Source organism: Orbicella franksi, chromosome 10 (genome assembly GCF_964199315.1).
Source record: "Orbicella franksi chromosome 10, jaOrbFran1.1, whole genome shotgun sequence".
Classification (NCBI taxonomy): domain Eukaryota; kingdom Metazoa; phylum Cnidaria; class Anthozoa; order Scleractinia; family Merulinidae; genus Orbicella; species Orbicella franksi.
Genome location: NC_138154.1, coordinates 15,375,769 through 15,392,543, shown reverse-complemented (window position 1 = coordinate 15,392,543; position 16,775 = coordinate 15,375,769). Strand labels below are relative to the sequence as shown.

Here is a 16,775-nt window from a genome sequence, read left to right as displayed (position 1 = left end):
ACCGCTTTGGTTGCAAAAAAAATGAAGCTGTCGATCAGGCTATCTGTTGTCTTCGAGCCCACGTACGCCTCGTAGCGTTTGGCGAATTTCTCGACCTCTTTGTCGCTGAGGCGCTTCACGTGCTCGTGGGTAAACTGCACCCTGATGGCCTCTTTGGCTTTGCCTGTGGACACGAGCACGGCCAGCTGGTCGCGAAGAGCAGGAATGTCGGGTCCGGGAGCGGTTGGAACAAGGCCACCTGCGGGACCACTCGACGGTTCGGGCTCGGTTTGAAGAAGGTTCATAACGTCTGCTAACGCGGCCTCTTCTCCAGCCATTGTGCAAGGCTATATGCAGCTTACATTTTTTTATTCAAATAACTTTACCCCGTAGGGGTGGCGAAGCGAGAACACAAGATAAGAGAACTTTCGCTCTTTCAGCTTTGAAACCAGACCTTTGTACTCATCCTGGGAGAGCTCGCCAGCGCAATCCTCGAATATGGCTTTCGTGGTCCTGGCCGAGGGGGTGTAAAAGAGAACGATCGCCGCCACGTTCTCCCTGAAGGAAGATGTTATGCTGGTCAACTTCTGGGTCAGCACCCACACGCTGATGCCCATATGGCGGGCAGAAAAGGCGAGATTCACCAGCTCGCCAGTGCGCCCTTTCACGTCTTTGGAGGCTGCGCAGTCGTCGAGGATTCTGAGCGTGTTGGTGCCCATGAAAAGCCATCTCACGAGCTGCAACCACCTTTCCACGTCGTGCTGCTCGCAGACAATCACATCCATTCTTGGATTGTTTTCGCCAAGCCGGTGGTAGGTCTTGTTGTGCGTGAACGTCGGGCAGATGAGCACGATGTGGTTGAACTTGAAGCGGAAAGGGCCATAGAGCTGGTCCACCACGAACCTCGATTTGCCTGAATTGGTCGGCCCCACGATGAGAGCGTTGAAGGGAATCTTGCTTGGGTCCATGTTATATTCAGTTCTGTACAGATTCCAGCTGTCTGTCCATAATGTTGAACTGGGAGTCAACGATGACAAATACGTGGCAGTTCACGTTGCCTGAGCCTTCGGCTTTCCTCTCGATTTCCAGCTGGACCCCGTCTGTACTGTTCACAATGCGCTTGCCACTTCCATGAATTTCTTGGTCCGCCATGGAGCGCATGTCAATCAGAAGCCCGAAATTATCTCCGGTGTAAAACTTTGTCGCGTCCATGTGCTTGTTTTTTTGCCCTTCACGAAGAAGCGTTGGGCCTCTTCCCACATGTCCTTGCCTTTGACGCCGTTGTTGTAAAGCATGTTGGGCGAGCCGTTGATCGTGACGCTGACTTTCGTCAGATCCGGGAAGACGTATTTTTCTGAATCTCAGGCTTCGTCGGTATAAGGTTCTATGAACAGCAGCAGGATGGCTTTTAGCGACCTTTTTTGGGCGTCGATTTTGATGTTTTTCCTCGTGTCGGTGTCTTTTTTGAAGGTCACCACTTTGGAACGCATCACGTGGTCATAGACGAACTCTTTTCCGCTGGAGTAAACGCTATGCGCCTCGTCTGCCAGAGTCTTGCTGCGGATCATATCGTACTCGAGCTGGATGTTGGTCAGCTTGTATTTCAGCTGGGTTGTATCGGAGCCATTGACCACATGTGCAGCTCCATTAAGGGTTATTTCGAACGTGAGGTCTTTCTAAAGGGCCTGGGGGTAGAAAACGCCGTGATCGGTTAGGATCTGATGGTCCAGCCTGATCCGGTACTTGCTCCCGTACACCTCATTCAGCTTGTTTTCCGCGGCGACGCCCGAGACTTTCTTGTCTCCAGCGCCTGAGCGGATCTTGCATAAGTCCTCGCTCTGAATCCCTTCGAGGATCCTGTTGTCTCGCTCTTCCTGCGAAAGGAAAAGGTCATCAAAGATTTTGTAGATGCCATAGCCAACCGTGTCTTGCAGGGTGGTGCCTCCAAACTTCACGTGCAGGCTGTCAACAAGCGCTCGCGTGACATTCTGGACAAGGAAGTTGTTGGCGTGCCCTCCAGAAAGGTCGACGTTAAGGACAAGTGCTAGCGAGCCCGGCAACAGAACCTCGTTCACGTTCAGCATGGGCACTGAAACATACAGCGTATCGCCAGGTTTGGCTTCAGTGTGGGAAAAGGTGATTCGCTTGACCGCGCGCTCGGCCTGCATGCCGTGTAATGTTTTTTTGCTGTATGTTGCGTGAAGGTTCTCTGGAACTGACATTGTATAACGCTCCGGCGATTTTTTTCTAATTTGAAAATAAAAGGCTTGCAATATATTTCTATGGCGGAAGGCAGTGGCGAATTTGGTTACGAAGACCTGGAACTCGACAATCGGCTTGACCACGATGGTTCTGATGATGACGGGCAAGAGGTTAACACAACCGAACCTTTTGACCCCATCAGTGCATCCACTCCCTACCAACCTGGCACCCCCTACCACGGGGGTGAACAAATGGAAATGCCTACTATGTGGCACGAGCAGTCCGGCCTGCCTGACACTTCTTATGCCGAGACATCATTTTTTGGAGAAGGTATCCCTTTGCTTGAACCAGATTCGGAACGGGAATTTATCATAGACCGGTTAAAATAAGTATTTACCAACTTTAAAGAGAGTAGTTTTGCAATTATGAAAGGCACCAAAGGGAAAAACAAGGGTAAAATTGTTGCATTAGGTAATCGGGGAGGTGAGTACAAGATTATGAAAGATGACGGGACAGACTTCACGGAAAGGTTTTTAAAAATTGGGCCAAGAGCTGCAGATGTCATTGTAGAAGACCGCGATACCATCAGAGAAATGAAACAAAGACAAAAAGAGGCAGAGAAACAACTACAACAGGCGGAAAAACTCGCTTCGCAAAGAGAAGAAGAAAAGAAAGAAGTGGAGGTTCTGAGACGTAAAATCGAGCAAACTGATGCCAAGATTGATGCCATTCAGGATGAACAAGGTTCGAATCTTGAAAGTGAAGCAGAGCTGCGTAGGCTGAAAGAAGTGAAAAAGAACTATCAAAGCGATCTTGAAAACAAGAAAAAAGAATTGGACTGGCTTACGAAAAGAGCAAGAAACATAGAAAAAGAACAAGAAAGGGTCGACAGGCTCAGGGCCAGCATCGCAGAAAAAGAAAGTGAAACAAATGCCATGGAAGAAAGGCTCAACCAAACAAAACCGTTGGACGACCTGAAAGAGCAGGAAAGCGAGCTGCAGCGCCAAAACGCGGAAGACCAGGCGATCATCCAAAATGAGAATGCCTCGTCCTCCCAAAAAGAAGCCGCAGAAGGCAGAGTGGCAGAAAGAAACGAGGAGCTCGAGCGTTTGCAAACTCAGATCGCGGAAAGGGAAAGGGGGCGGCCTCTCTTGGAAAGGGTCAAGGAAATCTTCAAAAAATATGGCGTGACGTTGACCGCTATTCTTGTCGCCGCCGGGACCACAATCGGAGCTGTCATCGCGGTCCTCACCAGAGGTTTGAAAGCCACCGGCAAAGCTTTGGGAAATGGCCTCAAAGATATTGCCGCGAAACTCGGTTCTCTGCTGCCCGGGCCGATTGGCTCGATTGTGAGGTTCCTTTTCAAAGCCGCCGGCAAAGTCGTCGGGTTTCTGGCAGAGCACACCTGGCTGGTCATTCTTGCCGCGGTGGCCTTTTTGTTCGAAAAAAATTTTAAGAAGCAGCGTTAACTTACCGCCAAGCCATGAACAGCAAAGCAGATAATCCGACTACACCGACAATTACCGTCGTTTTGTTAATTTCGTGTTGCGGTGTTTTATCTGGAGTCTCGACCTCTATTTTTTCCGCAGGTGGCTGCGCTTGTTGAGTTTCGGCTGAAGATGGTTTTTTCGATTCGGCTGTTGTGGCTTTGTGTATCGGATTGCACGGATGGCTGTTGGGAGGGTTAATTTTTGACGGGCCGCCTGCCATGATTGTGAGCCCAGCTTTTTTTGTCTCCGGGTTTACCTTGTTGTTCACCCCCAGTTTCATCCCGGAGACTGCCTGTTTCAGTTTGTTGTTGTAACCGATCGTGCTTGCGGTGTTATCATTTGCGCGGGCATGAGCTAGGCCAAGGGGGCTACTGCGAGATTGAGCCTGACCTTCGCTTGATCCACCGCGAGCTGGTACCTTTGCACGCTCTGTGCCAGGTCGGGCTGTCTGATCGCATCTTCCATCAACACCAGGAACTCGCTCTGGGCTCCTCTCGCCCGGCCGCCTGAACCGAGAATGCTGCTGCGGACGTTGACTTGCGAGCCCAGAACGCAGTAAACGAAAGCCTCGATTGACTGGTTGATTCGTGCCAAGCCCGTCTGCGTCAAACCGTTCGCGGTGTTTGGCGCGAACCAGTCCGCTTGAGCATCAGAAGCGGCCCCCGGCTCGATGAAATAAATCAAGTCCCCATTTATAGCTTTGCCGCCTTCATCGCTGAATTTGTTCCATCCCGGGTATTTATAGTCAGTTTTCGACGCGCCCGCGCCAGACACGTAAACATAAATGCTTCCCAGACCGTGGTTTTTCCCATGCGTGTAGCGGAAATCGCTCGAGGGGTCAATGCCAAACTCGCTGCATATCCTTTTGTACGAAGCGACGTCGTAATGATTATTGTATTGGTTGAAAGGCGGGTCTCCGGGCAAAGCGCTCATGCTCTGAATTCCTCCTAGCTGGTACAAAATGCGCCTGACCGTGAAGTATACGTGGAATTTGTAGAAAGCTCTTATCTGCGGGGGGAGATTCATCCCGCTGTCAAAGATTTCGCGAGAAACTCCGCACCCCAGTGTCGCGCAGAAAACCGCGAAGTTAAATTTCTATATATACGCAATGTCTTCGGCGAATCGGTTGCCACCAAGCGCGCCGCCTGCCGAGAATGAAAGAGGAATCTATCCAAGCCTTCCTGAAACGACAAATGCCGAGAATTTCCGGCTAACCGAGATAAGCAGAATTGAAAAAGAAATATCTGCTGAGGTCGAGCATTACAGGCTTGTGTTGAAAAAATATAAAAAAGCCCAGAAAGCGCTTCACTATTCCCTGGTTGGCCTTGGTGCCTTCACGGCAGTTCTGTCTTCTGGGGCTGTTGCAACATCACTCACTGGTGTTGGAATTCTTGTCAGCACCCCTGTTGCCGGGATAGGAGCTTTATCTGGCGCGGTTTCCACTGGCCTGTCCGTTGTCAACAAGAAGCTTGAACGCAAGGTTAATAAACACTCGAGAATCCACTCTCTGGCTATCGTAAAACGTGGCTCGATAAACTGCTCTGTGTCACAGGCTCTTAATGACAATCGGGTTTCTGACACGGAGTTTCAACTGATCACTCGTGAAATGCAGAAATATCGCCACCTTAAAGAGACTTTACGCTCGAACTTCGCGCGAATACAAACAAATCCAATCCAGCCAGATATCGCAAAAATAACAAACCAGGTTCGGGACCAGGTTCGGGAAGAATATAGAAAAAAACTTGCGGATTAAACAGCAGATTTGAACTAAATTTTGAGCGAAAAAACACAAAACTTTCTCTTAGTCTTATCAAAAACAGGTGATTGTGTTACACCACGTTACCTTCACGCATGACGTTGTGTGACTGGGTTACGTTACTGTCACGCGTGACGTTGCGTAACAGGTCACACAAAAAAGCAAAACCCTGTCGGGAGGTGCTCGTTGGCTGTTCTTTTGCCTAGCCCTTTTCGCGCCGCTGACAGGGCGGCTGTTCCGTTTTACCTCCGGATGAGGTTTGAGGTCCCGAGGGACCTCTGAGCACCTCCCAGTCTCCAGAGGGCCGGGGCGGGTTCACCCCATACCCCTGACAAGCGCCTGTACGTGCCGTATTAGGAATCAGAGGTGGCCACCCTCACATCCCAAAGCACCATCATTTGCTTGCTGATATATAGTATAACTACTCAAGCTATATACATTGATCCTGTTGCCGAGCCTTTCACTTGTGGTGTGCTTCTCTGTCCTTTGCCTAAATTCGCAGGTTTTCACACATACGCATGCGCTTTTGGGTGGCGGGATGATGTCATGCACTTTTTGGTGGCGAGATGATGTCATGCTTGAGCTATATTTAGAGCTTGGCTGAATAAATTATATCCCAACAACAGTTCTGAAGGCCAAAATGCTTGTGCTGTTCCACGCTATTTGCTTTATTTTCACGGAACTTTCTACGCCCATTTGGCAGAAAGAGGTCAGACAGATAACATATCAAGTCGTTGAAGCCATGCGAGAAGCAGAGGAAACTTAAACAGGCTCAATCGAGGCCCTTGTTCAAGAATATTTCATGTTACGAGCGATCGAACGCTGCGATCGAATCTTGCTATTTTCTCGTTTCCTCCTGCTCGCTTCACTTCGGCAGCTTCTGTGGTGAAAAAATAACTTACAACGCGTTGGCTGGGCGTATTTTTTCGGTGAATTCTGTTCTGGTTCATCATTTTCGGCCCAAACAAAAAAATCTTGAGTTGTCCTCCATGTTTTTCTGTACTGCTCGGCCAGGGGGGCCTGGGGAATATTTGGTTCCAGTCTTTCTGATAAAAATGTCACGCAACTCGCAAAACTTTTGCTTCGAACGAAGGTTAGTCGCCGCCTTTTTCGCTAACGCTCCCTGCCAAAAAGGAACCACTCATGCCAATTGTAACCATCCCCGGAGCATACTTTTAAAAAATTCTTGTACTCAGGGGTGGCTTCTATTAACTCCATCGGCCGGCTTAGCGATACTTTATGAAGATTTCCCTCCCTTTTGAAACAGGGGAAACAACAACCTTCGAAAAAGCAGTCCGCATATTCAAAGCAAATAACCATCCGCAAAATCTGCTGCCTGTATTGGCAGAAACGCAGTTTTGAAATATTTCTGTTAACCTTATCCCAACCCGGTTTTGGAATATGCTTGTGTACCTTATCCCAGCCCATTTCCTTTTTTTCCTTAATTTTTTTCGCGATGTACTCCTTGAGAATCATCTCAATAAGCTCTGGAGGGAGGTTTTGAATGGCCTCGGAAATTTGCACATGGGACGAATTTCTTTCGGCAGCCATGTCGGCTTCCTCTCTCTGTATTGGGCCGTAGAACATTTGCACGGCAGCCATGACGGCGTATACACTGAGCAAGCACTTCTCCAATAGGAAAATTTTTATGGCACATTTTTGAATATACAAGTGAAGGGCACTCCGCGCATATTGATTACAGACGTTGCAGCTTCGCTGGACCCGCTTTTTTGCTGTGCTGTGTGCCACACACATTTCTGGCACAGCACACACACGCATTTCTGGCACAGCATTTCTGGCACAGCACACACACACACACACGCATTTCTGGCACAGCACACACATATATAATGAGGGTTCTGGTCACAAGCGAACACAACACAGTGCAAGCACAACGCAACTCCGAATCTCCAGATGAGGAGTTGCGTTGTGCTTGCACTGTGTTGTGTGAGTGCTGTGCCAGAACCCTCATTATATATGTGTGTCTGTAAGATAACTATTTTCATTTCTATTTTGATGTGACATCTCCCTGTGCTTACATTGTTTCGCGTCATCATGGTTTTCCTGTGTTAGATTACATTACTCAGTCTCAGTCCTACACGTCTTAGACACAGCGGTCAAATGAATGCCACTTCGGACTTCCGATTTTCATTGCCTTGAAATGTTCAAGTGTGTCTGAGAATCTCACATAAAATACGACACAGAACAAAAATATGAGACGACAAAACTGGTAGACAACAATTATCAAATTATGTGTGCACATTTGGCGTTCAAAGCGCTCGATTTCAGTAGTTTTTGCTTCAAAGTAAAGGATTTTAAAACAGATTGAGAGACTTTGCACTTGTCAGCGTCAGTTTTGGCGGGAATTGCGCACGCGCAGTACACTTGACCACTGTGCTAAGACATAACTGACATAAATGTACCCATACTACCTTAGGGTCTAGGTGTGTGGTCTTCTTACAGTTCGTGATGCTCTGCTCCTTTTGTTGATCACATGCCCATTTGCTCCGTTCCAGTCTCTTGCTGGTCCTCTTGTTCAGTCTCTTGTGCAGTTTATGTTAGCCTGTTGTTACAGCAACCGATAAAATCTGATTCTAATCACCAGGCCCCTGGTCGTCTTTTGATTCACTTGATGTCCCAGTCTCCGGCTTGTCTTCTGATTCACTTGATGTCTCAGTCTGCAGCTCGTCTTTTGATCCATACCAAAGTTTCAAGTAGAAGTCAGATGTCCAGGAGTCCTCAGATGGCCATTCATGTTCAGGTTTGGGGCTCCCATCACGCTCCTGTCATAAATCACAAAACATTGTCAAACACCATCGTCTCTATCCACACACACTAGCCATTAGTTGCTGACCAAAGCTTTGTGGGCTCAACAAAATCTGTACTCGTTCGCCCTTTTTTAGTTTTTTACATTAGGTAATTTCCAGAGAAAAATACTCTTCCCTCAAGACTGAAAAAAAAAGCCTATCAGCTTTTCGGTTGAAACGCTTTCTACAAAGTAAAGAATCCTTAATTTACATTTCCTTAAAAAGTGCTTCAGATTCAAATATTAATTATTGACATTTAGAGGTATGGCGGAGCCACACTGATTACATTAATATTATCATAAAAGTCAGCTAGATTTTCACATCCCTCACAAACTCTTGAAGACATTTTATTAAGTCCAGGCTTCTCGCGGTGCGCCACATAATTATATTGAGTTATAGCTTATCAATCCCTTTCCCTAATTAGTGTTTACTTAAAGCTGCTATAACTACAAGTTATTTTCTAACAACCAATCCAACAGGAAAAGGATGTAGAGTTAATACGGCTGTTTGTTTGTCTCAAAAGGTTTTTGCCGCTGTTTAGTCGGAAGGGATTCAGATCAAAGTTAGTTCACGAAAGGCCAGAATAAAAAAAGCAAAATTCGGCGTAATATAGATATCCGCGACAGAAGATGCTTTCAGAACGTTTTGCAGTGTGAGGAGGATGTCTTTGGTCATCAAACCACACGGGTGAAGCGTACTATAATCGGAGTGGATTGGGAATTGTCTAACAAGATGCAAGCCACTATCTTTGTATTGCCTGCAAGCAATAAACTAAGTTGGAATTTATTTATCAGCCTTTTTAATAACTTTTGAATTAGGTGACTGAGATAATCTAAATGAGGCAGCTGATGAGACCGAGGACGAGGATTTTGTGTCACAGGGGAGGGTGGATGAGAGGGTCTTCAGTTCCACTTCCCGTTCATGAAGCAGCCTGTGTTCTTGAAGTGTGTGAATGTAGTAGCTGAACTTGTTTTCCTAAACGGAGTCAATTTAAGAAGATCAAAAATTGGTAAGCTATAGTTTTGTTCTTTCGTTTAGAAAATGGAAAAGGTCAAAAACCTGATTTGACACTTAAAGGAACTGTCCTGACCTTGTCTAAAGTTCTAGATGCATTCAAGAAAGCCAGTCTCCTTCTCAGACCTTTTCAGCGTCAGTCCCACACTTTAAACAGTAGGGGCGAGGGAGGGGGGGTGGGTAGGGTGGTGCTGACCCCTTTTAAACATCTGCAAAGGAGAATAGAAGCGAGCCGTACTGGAACAAAAAGTCCTTCACCATCTGGATGTTGTGCCGTTGGCGAATTTCCCACACGCTGTTCTTTATTTTTCGGAAGAAAGTTGACGAGTCGGTGAAGACATCACTTCCAAAACAGACTTTCACAAATTTGCACTCTGTTATGTCACAGGCCTCAGTAATTGACTCGCGTGTCTATAAGAAGTTTCTTAGCATAAATAGATTTATTTCAGACACGTTCGTTGAAGACTTTTCTGGCGACAAAATGTTGACGAATCGGAAAAGAAGTCTGAAAAAGGCTTTAAAAAATTGGCATCTCTGTTACGCCATGGGCTCTGATACTTGTGCGTGGTTCAATTCTACTTGTTACCATCCCCCCCGGGAAACCCCTGGGACATGTGCCCTGGGGAATGCCCGGGGTAGGATGGTAACAGGTGGAATTGAACCTCGCATCGCATCGGCTCTTGTTTACGGTGGTCTTGTCCCGAGATTAGGGAGCCGGGCAAATCAAAAAAATTGCTTTGTGCTCGTGGTTTATCAAACGCAATGGCGACGCACCGCTTGCCGGACGTAGAGAGTTTTTCTGTAGGAAAGCCGCTAGTTTGTTTTGGCTTGATTGGAACAAAACAATCTTTCTAAATTAAAGCCCATATTTGAAGGTAAGTTTATTTAATAAAAATATAAAATCAAAAGTTATACATTATTACAGATCGACCACCTGTATATTGAGTACTATTTTTGTTAGTCTTCTGATCATATTCCACCTTATTTGTTTGAAGAAAGTCAGAGTTTTAGTAACAGCTTTTTCTCTTTGAAACATTATACATGACTCAGTATTATCTTTACTTTTTTGGATCGTCAATGTTGTATGGAATATAAATCAGTTCTTTTTTCAATAAATGGTATATAGTTTACTCAACGTAGTATCCTTCGTTCAGTTAACTCTAGAAAAGCGTTGCGTTCTTGACAAAACGTATGTTTTTGCTATTGCACAGAAACCAATATTGCCACCCTTACTGCACATACAGACATAGTTAAGGTAGATCTGAGTCCCGGGACGTTTTCGTGCCTAGGGACGGGGAATAAGCCGCTAAGTAATGTCTAATCCTACCCGGGGAATGCCCGGGGTAGGATGGTAACAGGTGGAATTGAACCTCGCATCGGCTCTTAGTGGATGTTTGAGGGCGCAGTGATGTGGAAAGAAAAAACACTGAAATACAAAGCAAAGGATTCCTTTCCAAAAGAGAAGTTTAAGAAAAGTGTAAGAGATATGATTAACTTACTAAATCTTGTCCATTACATCGTCGAAGCCAAGACAATTTGTTCACATTAAAAACATATGTCTGAAACACTGATTCCAAGAGTTGTGTTTCCTGTCCGCCCAGGATTGGCTCTTGGCGGATGTCCGAGTTCTCTTACAAAGTAAAATAAGCACCAGTAAAATTTCCGACGACTATCAGAACTTAAACGAGCGCTAGAACCACATTCGATGAGTGGTTCCTGTTCAAGCCACAGAAGGAAACCATGCGATTACATGTTACTTGATTCTATTTTTCAAAACTTGAAACAAGGTTCTACGCTTCATTTAAATGGCTTCCTTTGTACCTGATTTAGTTTTTCAAAGTGTGTTAGAACGTTTAGAACCTAATCGCTCGTGGCAATTCCTCTGAAAACCCCACTAACGCTTATTTTTATTTGCACTAAAACCAAACTTTTCCACCATGTGGTTCACTACAAGCGTGAGTAATTTACGACAACACTTAACTTTAACTACTTAATAACCAAGAGTGAGGTCTTTACGGGAAATTCTCAAACTGAGGCCTAGCCGTGTTGACCGAGCGATAGCGAGGTCAACAAGGTAGGCTGAGGTTTGAGATTTTCCCGTACCAACCCAACGGTCGAGGTTATTAAGTTGTTTATTATATGGCTCATGAATTAAAGAAAAGAAAAAATTATTCGAACGGATGTCGTCAATTTACATCCGGCGATGCGCGTGTTTACCGATTCATTCATCGTCTCAAACCCAGGGCAAAACTATGGCTGGTTTTCAGTGTGACGCCATCAAAAACAAAAATCGTAACCATTCAATAAATTAAGAAGAGAAGCTGAGATATGAAAGATGACTGATATATAAAGAACCTCGCAAAATTTTTAAGTCTGTGCGGTTTTCTATCCGCGCGTTACTCGGAAAAGTGTTTCACTCAAATTTATGGAGCTTTGTATGGTGTCGCCATGTTTGTGCCCCTCGGAGGGACACAAACATGGCGGCGGTAAAGTAACAGAAACATCTGTCATTGAGTTTTGCCATTGAAACGAAACGTTACTACTGACTAGCTCCGATACATTGAAATTAATACTTTGTCTAGAGAAAGAACTGTTTAGTTAGTAAAAACTTGAGCAATAACTCATCCTTTGACTTACTCGAAAGCCTTATCGAGCCGCCATTTTAATGTCACGCAACGCATTAACTTGGAAATTCCGACGTGCTCCATTACCTAATGAGGAACCCTGTCAGGCTTAAACGTTGCAAAACGTCAAGTTATGAGAGGGTCTTGCATCTGATGAAACTAAAACTTCACAAGGATTGGTAATTTCTTATTTTGGAAATTGATGACGTCACATGAAAACCGGCAACACAGTCAGTGAACTTAACCACTGTATTACGTCTTCCGTTAAAAGTACACATTTCTTTACGGGAAAAATGATTGTCCCAGCCTCAAAAAGGTATTTTAGTATCGTGGTGCCACAACTTGATGGGGGAGTTTTTCCGACTTTTGTGGCGAAACGTCAACGTTTATAGAAAAGACAGAAAGCGCTTCAAAATAGTGCAAACAAATGGTCTTTCGGTGAAAGAAAATACTAATGCTTCAGAATGCACTGCTCAGAATAACTCGATCTTCACATTCGCTTTCGACAACATATCTTCGCCTTCTTCATTCTGGGATTTATAGATGAACTTTTCAAGCCTTCTGAACGTCTGAAACTTCCTGCAGTTATCAGAAACACTGCTACCGACCGAAACCGCCCGATTGTGTACATCTGATGATCCTGGAAGCTGATTTACACTTGCTTGTGTTAAAACGAGGGAATCTATTCGATGAGAACTGTGACGGAGTTCAATATTTCGGTAATTGCTGTGACTAAGATGATAACTTATAAGTTTCTTCGTGGTGCATGTTCTGCTCAGGATGCATGACAGATCTGCCGATGGTGTTTTTCCCTTAGTGATTTCGGCAAACTTTGATTGTTTTTCACTAGTGCCCGCCGAGGTTACCGGCTGGTAAGTCAAAAACGACTTCTATATAAATTTTATAAAGGAAAAATCTACACTTTTAGCTCATCGGAATTAAATTTACTTTCTCTGACTGTTTTTAATCGGCTTTCATCGTTTCAATGCGCTTGAATTTTCAGAGCTGCGCTCTCCCTAATTTGCATAATCCGTAATCGGCCCGTGAGCATTACGGCTGCATAATGCCACTCAGATCTCGCTCTTAGGCAATCAGAGCGCACGTTATATCGGCCACAAGCCAAACCCATATAATAATAAATATTAATACACTTTATAACTTTAAATAAAGCTTGCACAAGAAGCAGCTGCCAGAAAATAAATGTATTTCTAATGTGGTGTCCGTCATGAAATGTAGTTTCGGGATGAATATGAAACCGATAAATGACTTTAACTCTAACTCCCTTAAATGCCATGGAGAATGAAAAATTGCCGAGAAATGCGCAATAGAGTCTCAGAGGACAAGCGATACCAGTGCTAAGCAGTGTACCAGCAAAACAAACAGGTTTACAGCAGAGCCATGAGAAAGTACGCATATAAACTAAAATAGATATTGCATCCCTATATTACATGAAATATTAACGCTTTCATCAGAAAAACTAATTTGGACTGATTTATAGCACTTTTTATCCGAAAAACTTTGCCCTCGTCTTTTAATTTTTAAACTTAACGCTTGTTCGGCAAAACAAGGAAACAAAACATATTGCAATTGCCAAATCAATATCTCGACAACATCAGTATTACGGTAAACAGCTGAGACGAATGCTAACAAAAATCACAAAACTTACATGGTAAGATGACACCAACTTCGTGATCTTGGTCTGACGCACAGCTTCACTCAAATCATTCACTTGTTTCTTTGTCATCTTAACACCATAAAGGTACAGCGTGTCCAGGTGAGGAACACAGCTGAGATGTCGCGTGACATCACTTACTCCTTCACCAAGAGGGTTACATGACAAGTTGAGACGAGACAAGTTAGGAGCCTGGTGCAGAGATCTGGCGATGACAGTAGCAGGCTTGGCTGTCAAATTGATAGTGGTAATTGATAACGAATCAAGTGTGCTTGTAAAGTTAATACGTGAGACCAGGGTGTCCACCAACACAGGATCAGTAGCACGCAGTGAAATACCATGAATGAGTACATATCGTGGAGATGTCACAAAAGATAGAACGTCAATAAGCGTCTCCATCTCTTGCCTTTCTTCAACCCAGACATGAATTCTCCAGACACAGGAGAGACAATGTTGAGTAGTCTGAGTATCAGCAGTGCTGTTCTCAGTCAAACACAAAGCGCTACTGTCGTCTTGTTCATTTGATTGGTCATCAACTGGCTTCTTCCTCTGAGATGATTCTGGCGATGACATGAGCTCCCTAAGCATTTCAGTGGGAAATGAAGAGTCTAGCCAAATTTGAGCAATATAAAGGTATGTCTTCCCTTCTTCTTTCTTCAGAAAAATATCATCTACGTTTGGTAATGGATACTTCTCTAGGAAATCCGAAGCTTTCTTTTCGCCCGAACAGCTGACAATAACTGCACTGAGGTCTTCTAGTACGCTGATTAGGTCTCGACGGCTTTGCTCTGTATGTCGGACGCCAGAGAAGAAGCTAAACTCTGGCGCCGCAGCAGACCTGAACATGTGCTCATTGGCAACGCTATGCAACTGGTCAGAATCAATTAATAAAACACCACCAACGTAAGCCAAAAATGTAGGATAGAGATCACACCTCCTGTCGGATGCGCATGAGAAAAAGCTACGTGAGATAAGGGTTAGAAACTGATTGTTAGACAAGTCGTCAATACAAGGTATGTCGGTGAAGCTGTACTCTGTCAGGCCTTCCTTCTTTCCTACGATCCCCAGATGACTTAGAATGGCGCATGCCGCATCTGCTGACAGCTCACAGGCAAATCTAAGAACTTCAATCATCTTGACAATCTTTTCAAATGAGTCAACTTCGGACAAACAGGTTTTACTTTCTTTTAACAACTCCTCCTTGAGATAGGAAGCAGCAAGGTACTCCTGTACTGATTTATGAATGAAATGAACATGTTGCTCGCGTTTCAAAAATGTTGCAGCATTGACGACATGAAACAACCCGACTTTGATTAATTTCTCACTCAAAATGCTGTCAGGCAGTTTGCTAAAAGGAAAAGAAAGAACATTTTGCAAAAGTGCGTCAAAGGCAAGCTTGCCTAGTCCACAAAGCTCTACATTGTAGGCGTCTATACCTTCCTCTTGCTTTGCTTTTGCATCTTTTGCGATAGTGTGGAGGATCAAAGTTTCAATGAAATTTTGGCAAATGTGAGCCCGTGATTTTGGCAGTTCCTTAAAGTGGTTTTCCTTCCAGACTGTACAGAGCATCAACAAAAGAAGTGGGATTTCAGCCAAGTCGTTCAAATCTCTTTCACGTAAGTAGGTTACAAACTCTTCAACTCTTTCCTCATCACCCAGGAACTTGCTCGCAAACGCTCTGACTTGATCGTCACTTTTGAAACCGTTTATTTCAAATTGAACGCGGCTGTGGTATCTTAACTCGCCAGCTTTCTCTTTTCGGGTTGTAATAATCACGTGGATATTACCCAGTTGCTTGCCCTCCCAAATGTCACGGACCGGTGATTGTTCTCCAGAACAGAAGTCCTCATCATAGCCATCCAAAATCAGTAACACCTTTTCCTGATTACGAAGTATGTACTCATAGAAATCATCAACCACTTCATCACCAGCCAGCAGTTTGGAAGCCCTTAGAAAATCATGGATACCTTTCAACTCACACACATCTCGCAACTTAATCAGCAGCACAACATCAAATTTCTTTAAGATTTCTTTTCTTTGCTGCGACCAGTCGAAAGCAGTCTTTTTGGAAAATGTGGTTTTTCCAATGCCTGGCCGTCCATACACCAGAAGTCGCTTTGGATTAGGGTGATGCTTGTCGCCCTTGAATATGTCGGTGTAGTCTTCAAGTTGTTCTTGTGTCACTCCACTGGGTTTCCTGTCATCCCTGACCCACGATAACGTTGTGTAGAGATCATCAATATGAATGGCAGAGCTTTCGTCCCATGGGATGATTTTCACCTTGCTCATGGTGTCATATATGGACTGCAGCTCTTGTTGGCACTTTTCAAGGGTGAAGGGTTCTGTGAGAACGAGAAACGAATCCGGCAGTTAAAACACAGGGAGTATAAATATTCTCTCGAATCTCTAAATTTCGCAGCTTCCACGAAACCAAACAAACACAGGACGAAGTCGAAAGATTTTTTTACAACTTAAAACATTTGTTTTCGAATATTTTAAGGACAGTCGGAGAATTTAAGCGTCGATTCCAAAGTTTTTTTCTCAAATAGCAAAATAGCTTTTCTGAACATGATCGTACTGTTTTCCTAATCCCAAACGCGTCACCCAGCGCGCTCTCGCTCTCTCCTCCCTCTACCACAGGTTTTTTGACAGGAAAAATCTCTAAAATCCCTTCCCCGGCTGGCAGTTTTTCTTGCGCGTCCTAAGTCACCTAATCTCCGCACAGAAACAAAATGTCGAGAGATAATACCTGAAGCGTTTTAGCGAGATTACGCGATAACAATTGAGAGTAGGGGAAGAATTTTGAAAAGATTTGTCATGTCAAAAAACATGTGCGGGAGATGGAGGGGAGCTCAAGCGCGCGCTTGAGTAACTACGGGTAGTTTGTATGGTTAGCAGACAGATCTAGTAAAGGTTATGCTGCTTCAAGCGAGGAACCACAGCACACGGATAAGGGGTTGCTAACGACACTATATCGTGCTTGTGTACATACTGTAATGGTCCCTAACCGCACCTTAGAAGGAAAAATGGCAAAAACTCCGAGTAAAAAAAGGGATGACTGAAGTTTTTGTTCCTGTGGATCGGAGGCGTGATAACTTACTATGGCATCTCAACCATGGGATTGTTACGGGTTGCCAAGGTATATGATATTAAAGGTTTTATAAATAACCCGAATCTTTCAAGAAATGTCACAAGAGGGCTAACATTCAAGAACAGAACTGTGGGCAAATT

General features: G+C 44.6%; 2 protein-coding genes across 2 annotated transcripts in view; both read right to left on the bottom strand.

Moving 5' to 3' along the window:
• LOC145500321 (uncharacterized) overlaps positions 1-16,775 on the bottom strand; it is a 246,823-nt gene that overhangs the window by 196,461 nt on the left and 33,587 nt on the right. The window lies entirely within an intron of this gene.
• LOC145500099 (uncharacterized) overlaps positions 1-16,775 on the bottom strand; it is a 121,699-nt gene that overhangs the window by 104,571 nt on the left and 353 nt on the right. Inside the window, exon 2 of the mRNA XM_081479585.1 lies at positions 13,539-15,886. Coding sequence (XP_081335711.1) covers positions 13,539-15,886 — 2,348 coding nt within the window. The remainder of the gene's footprint in view (positions 1-13,538; positions 15,887-16,775) is intronic.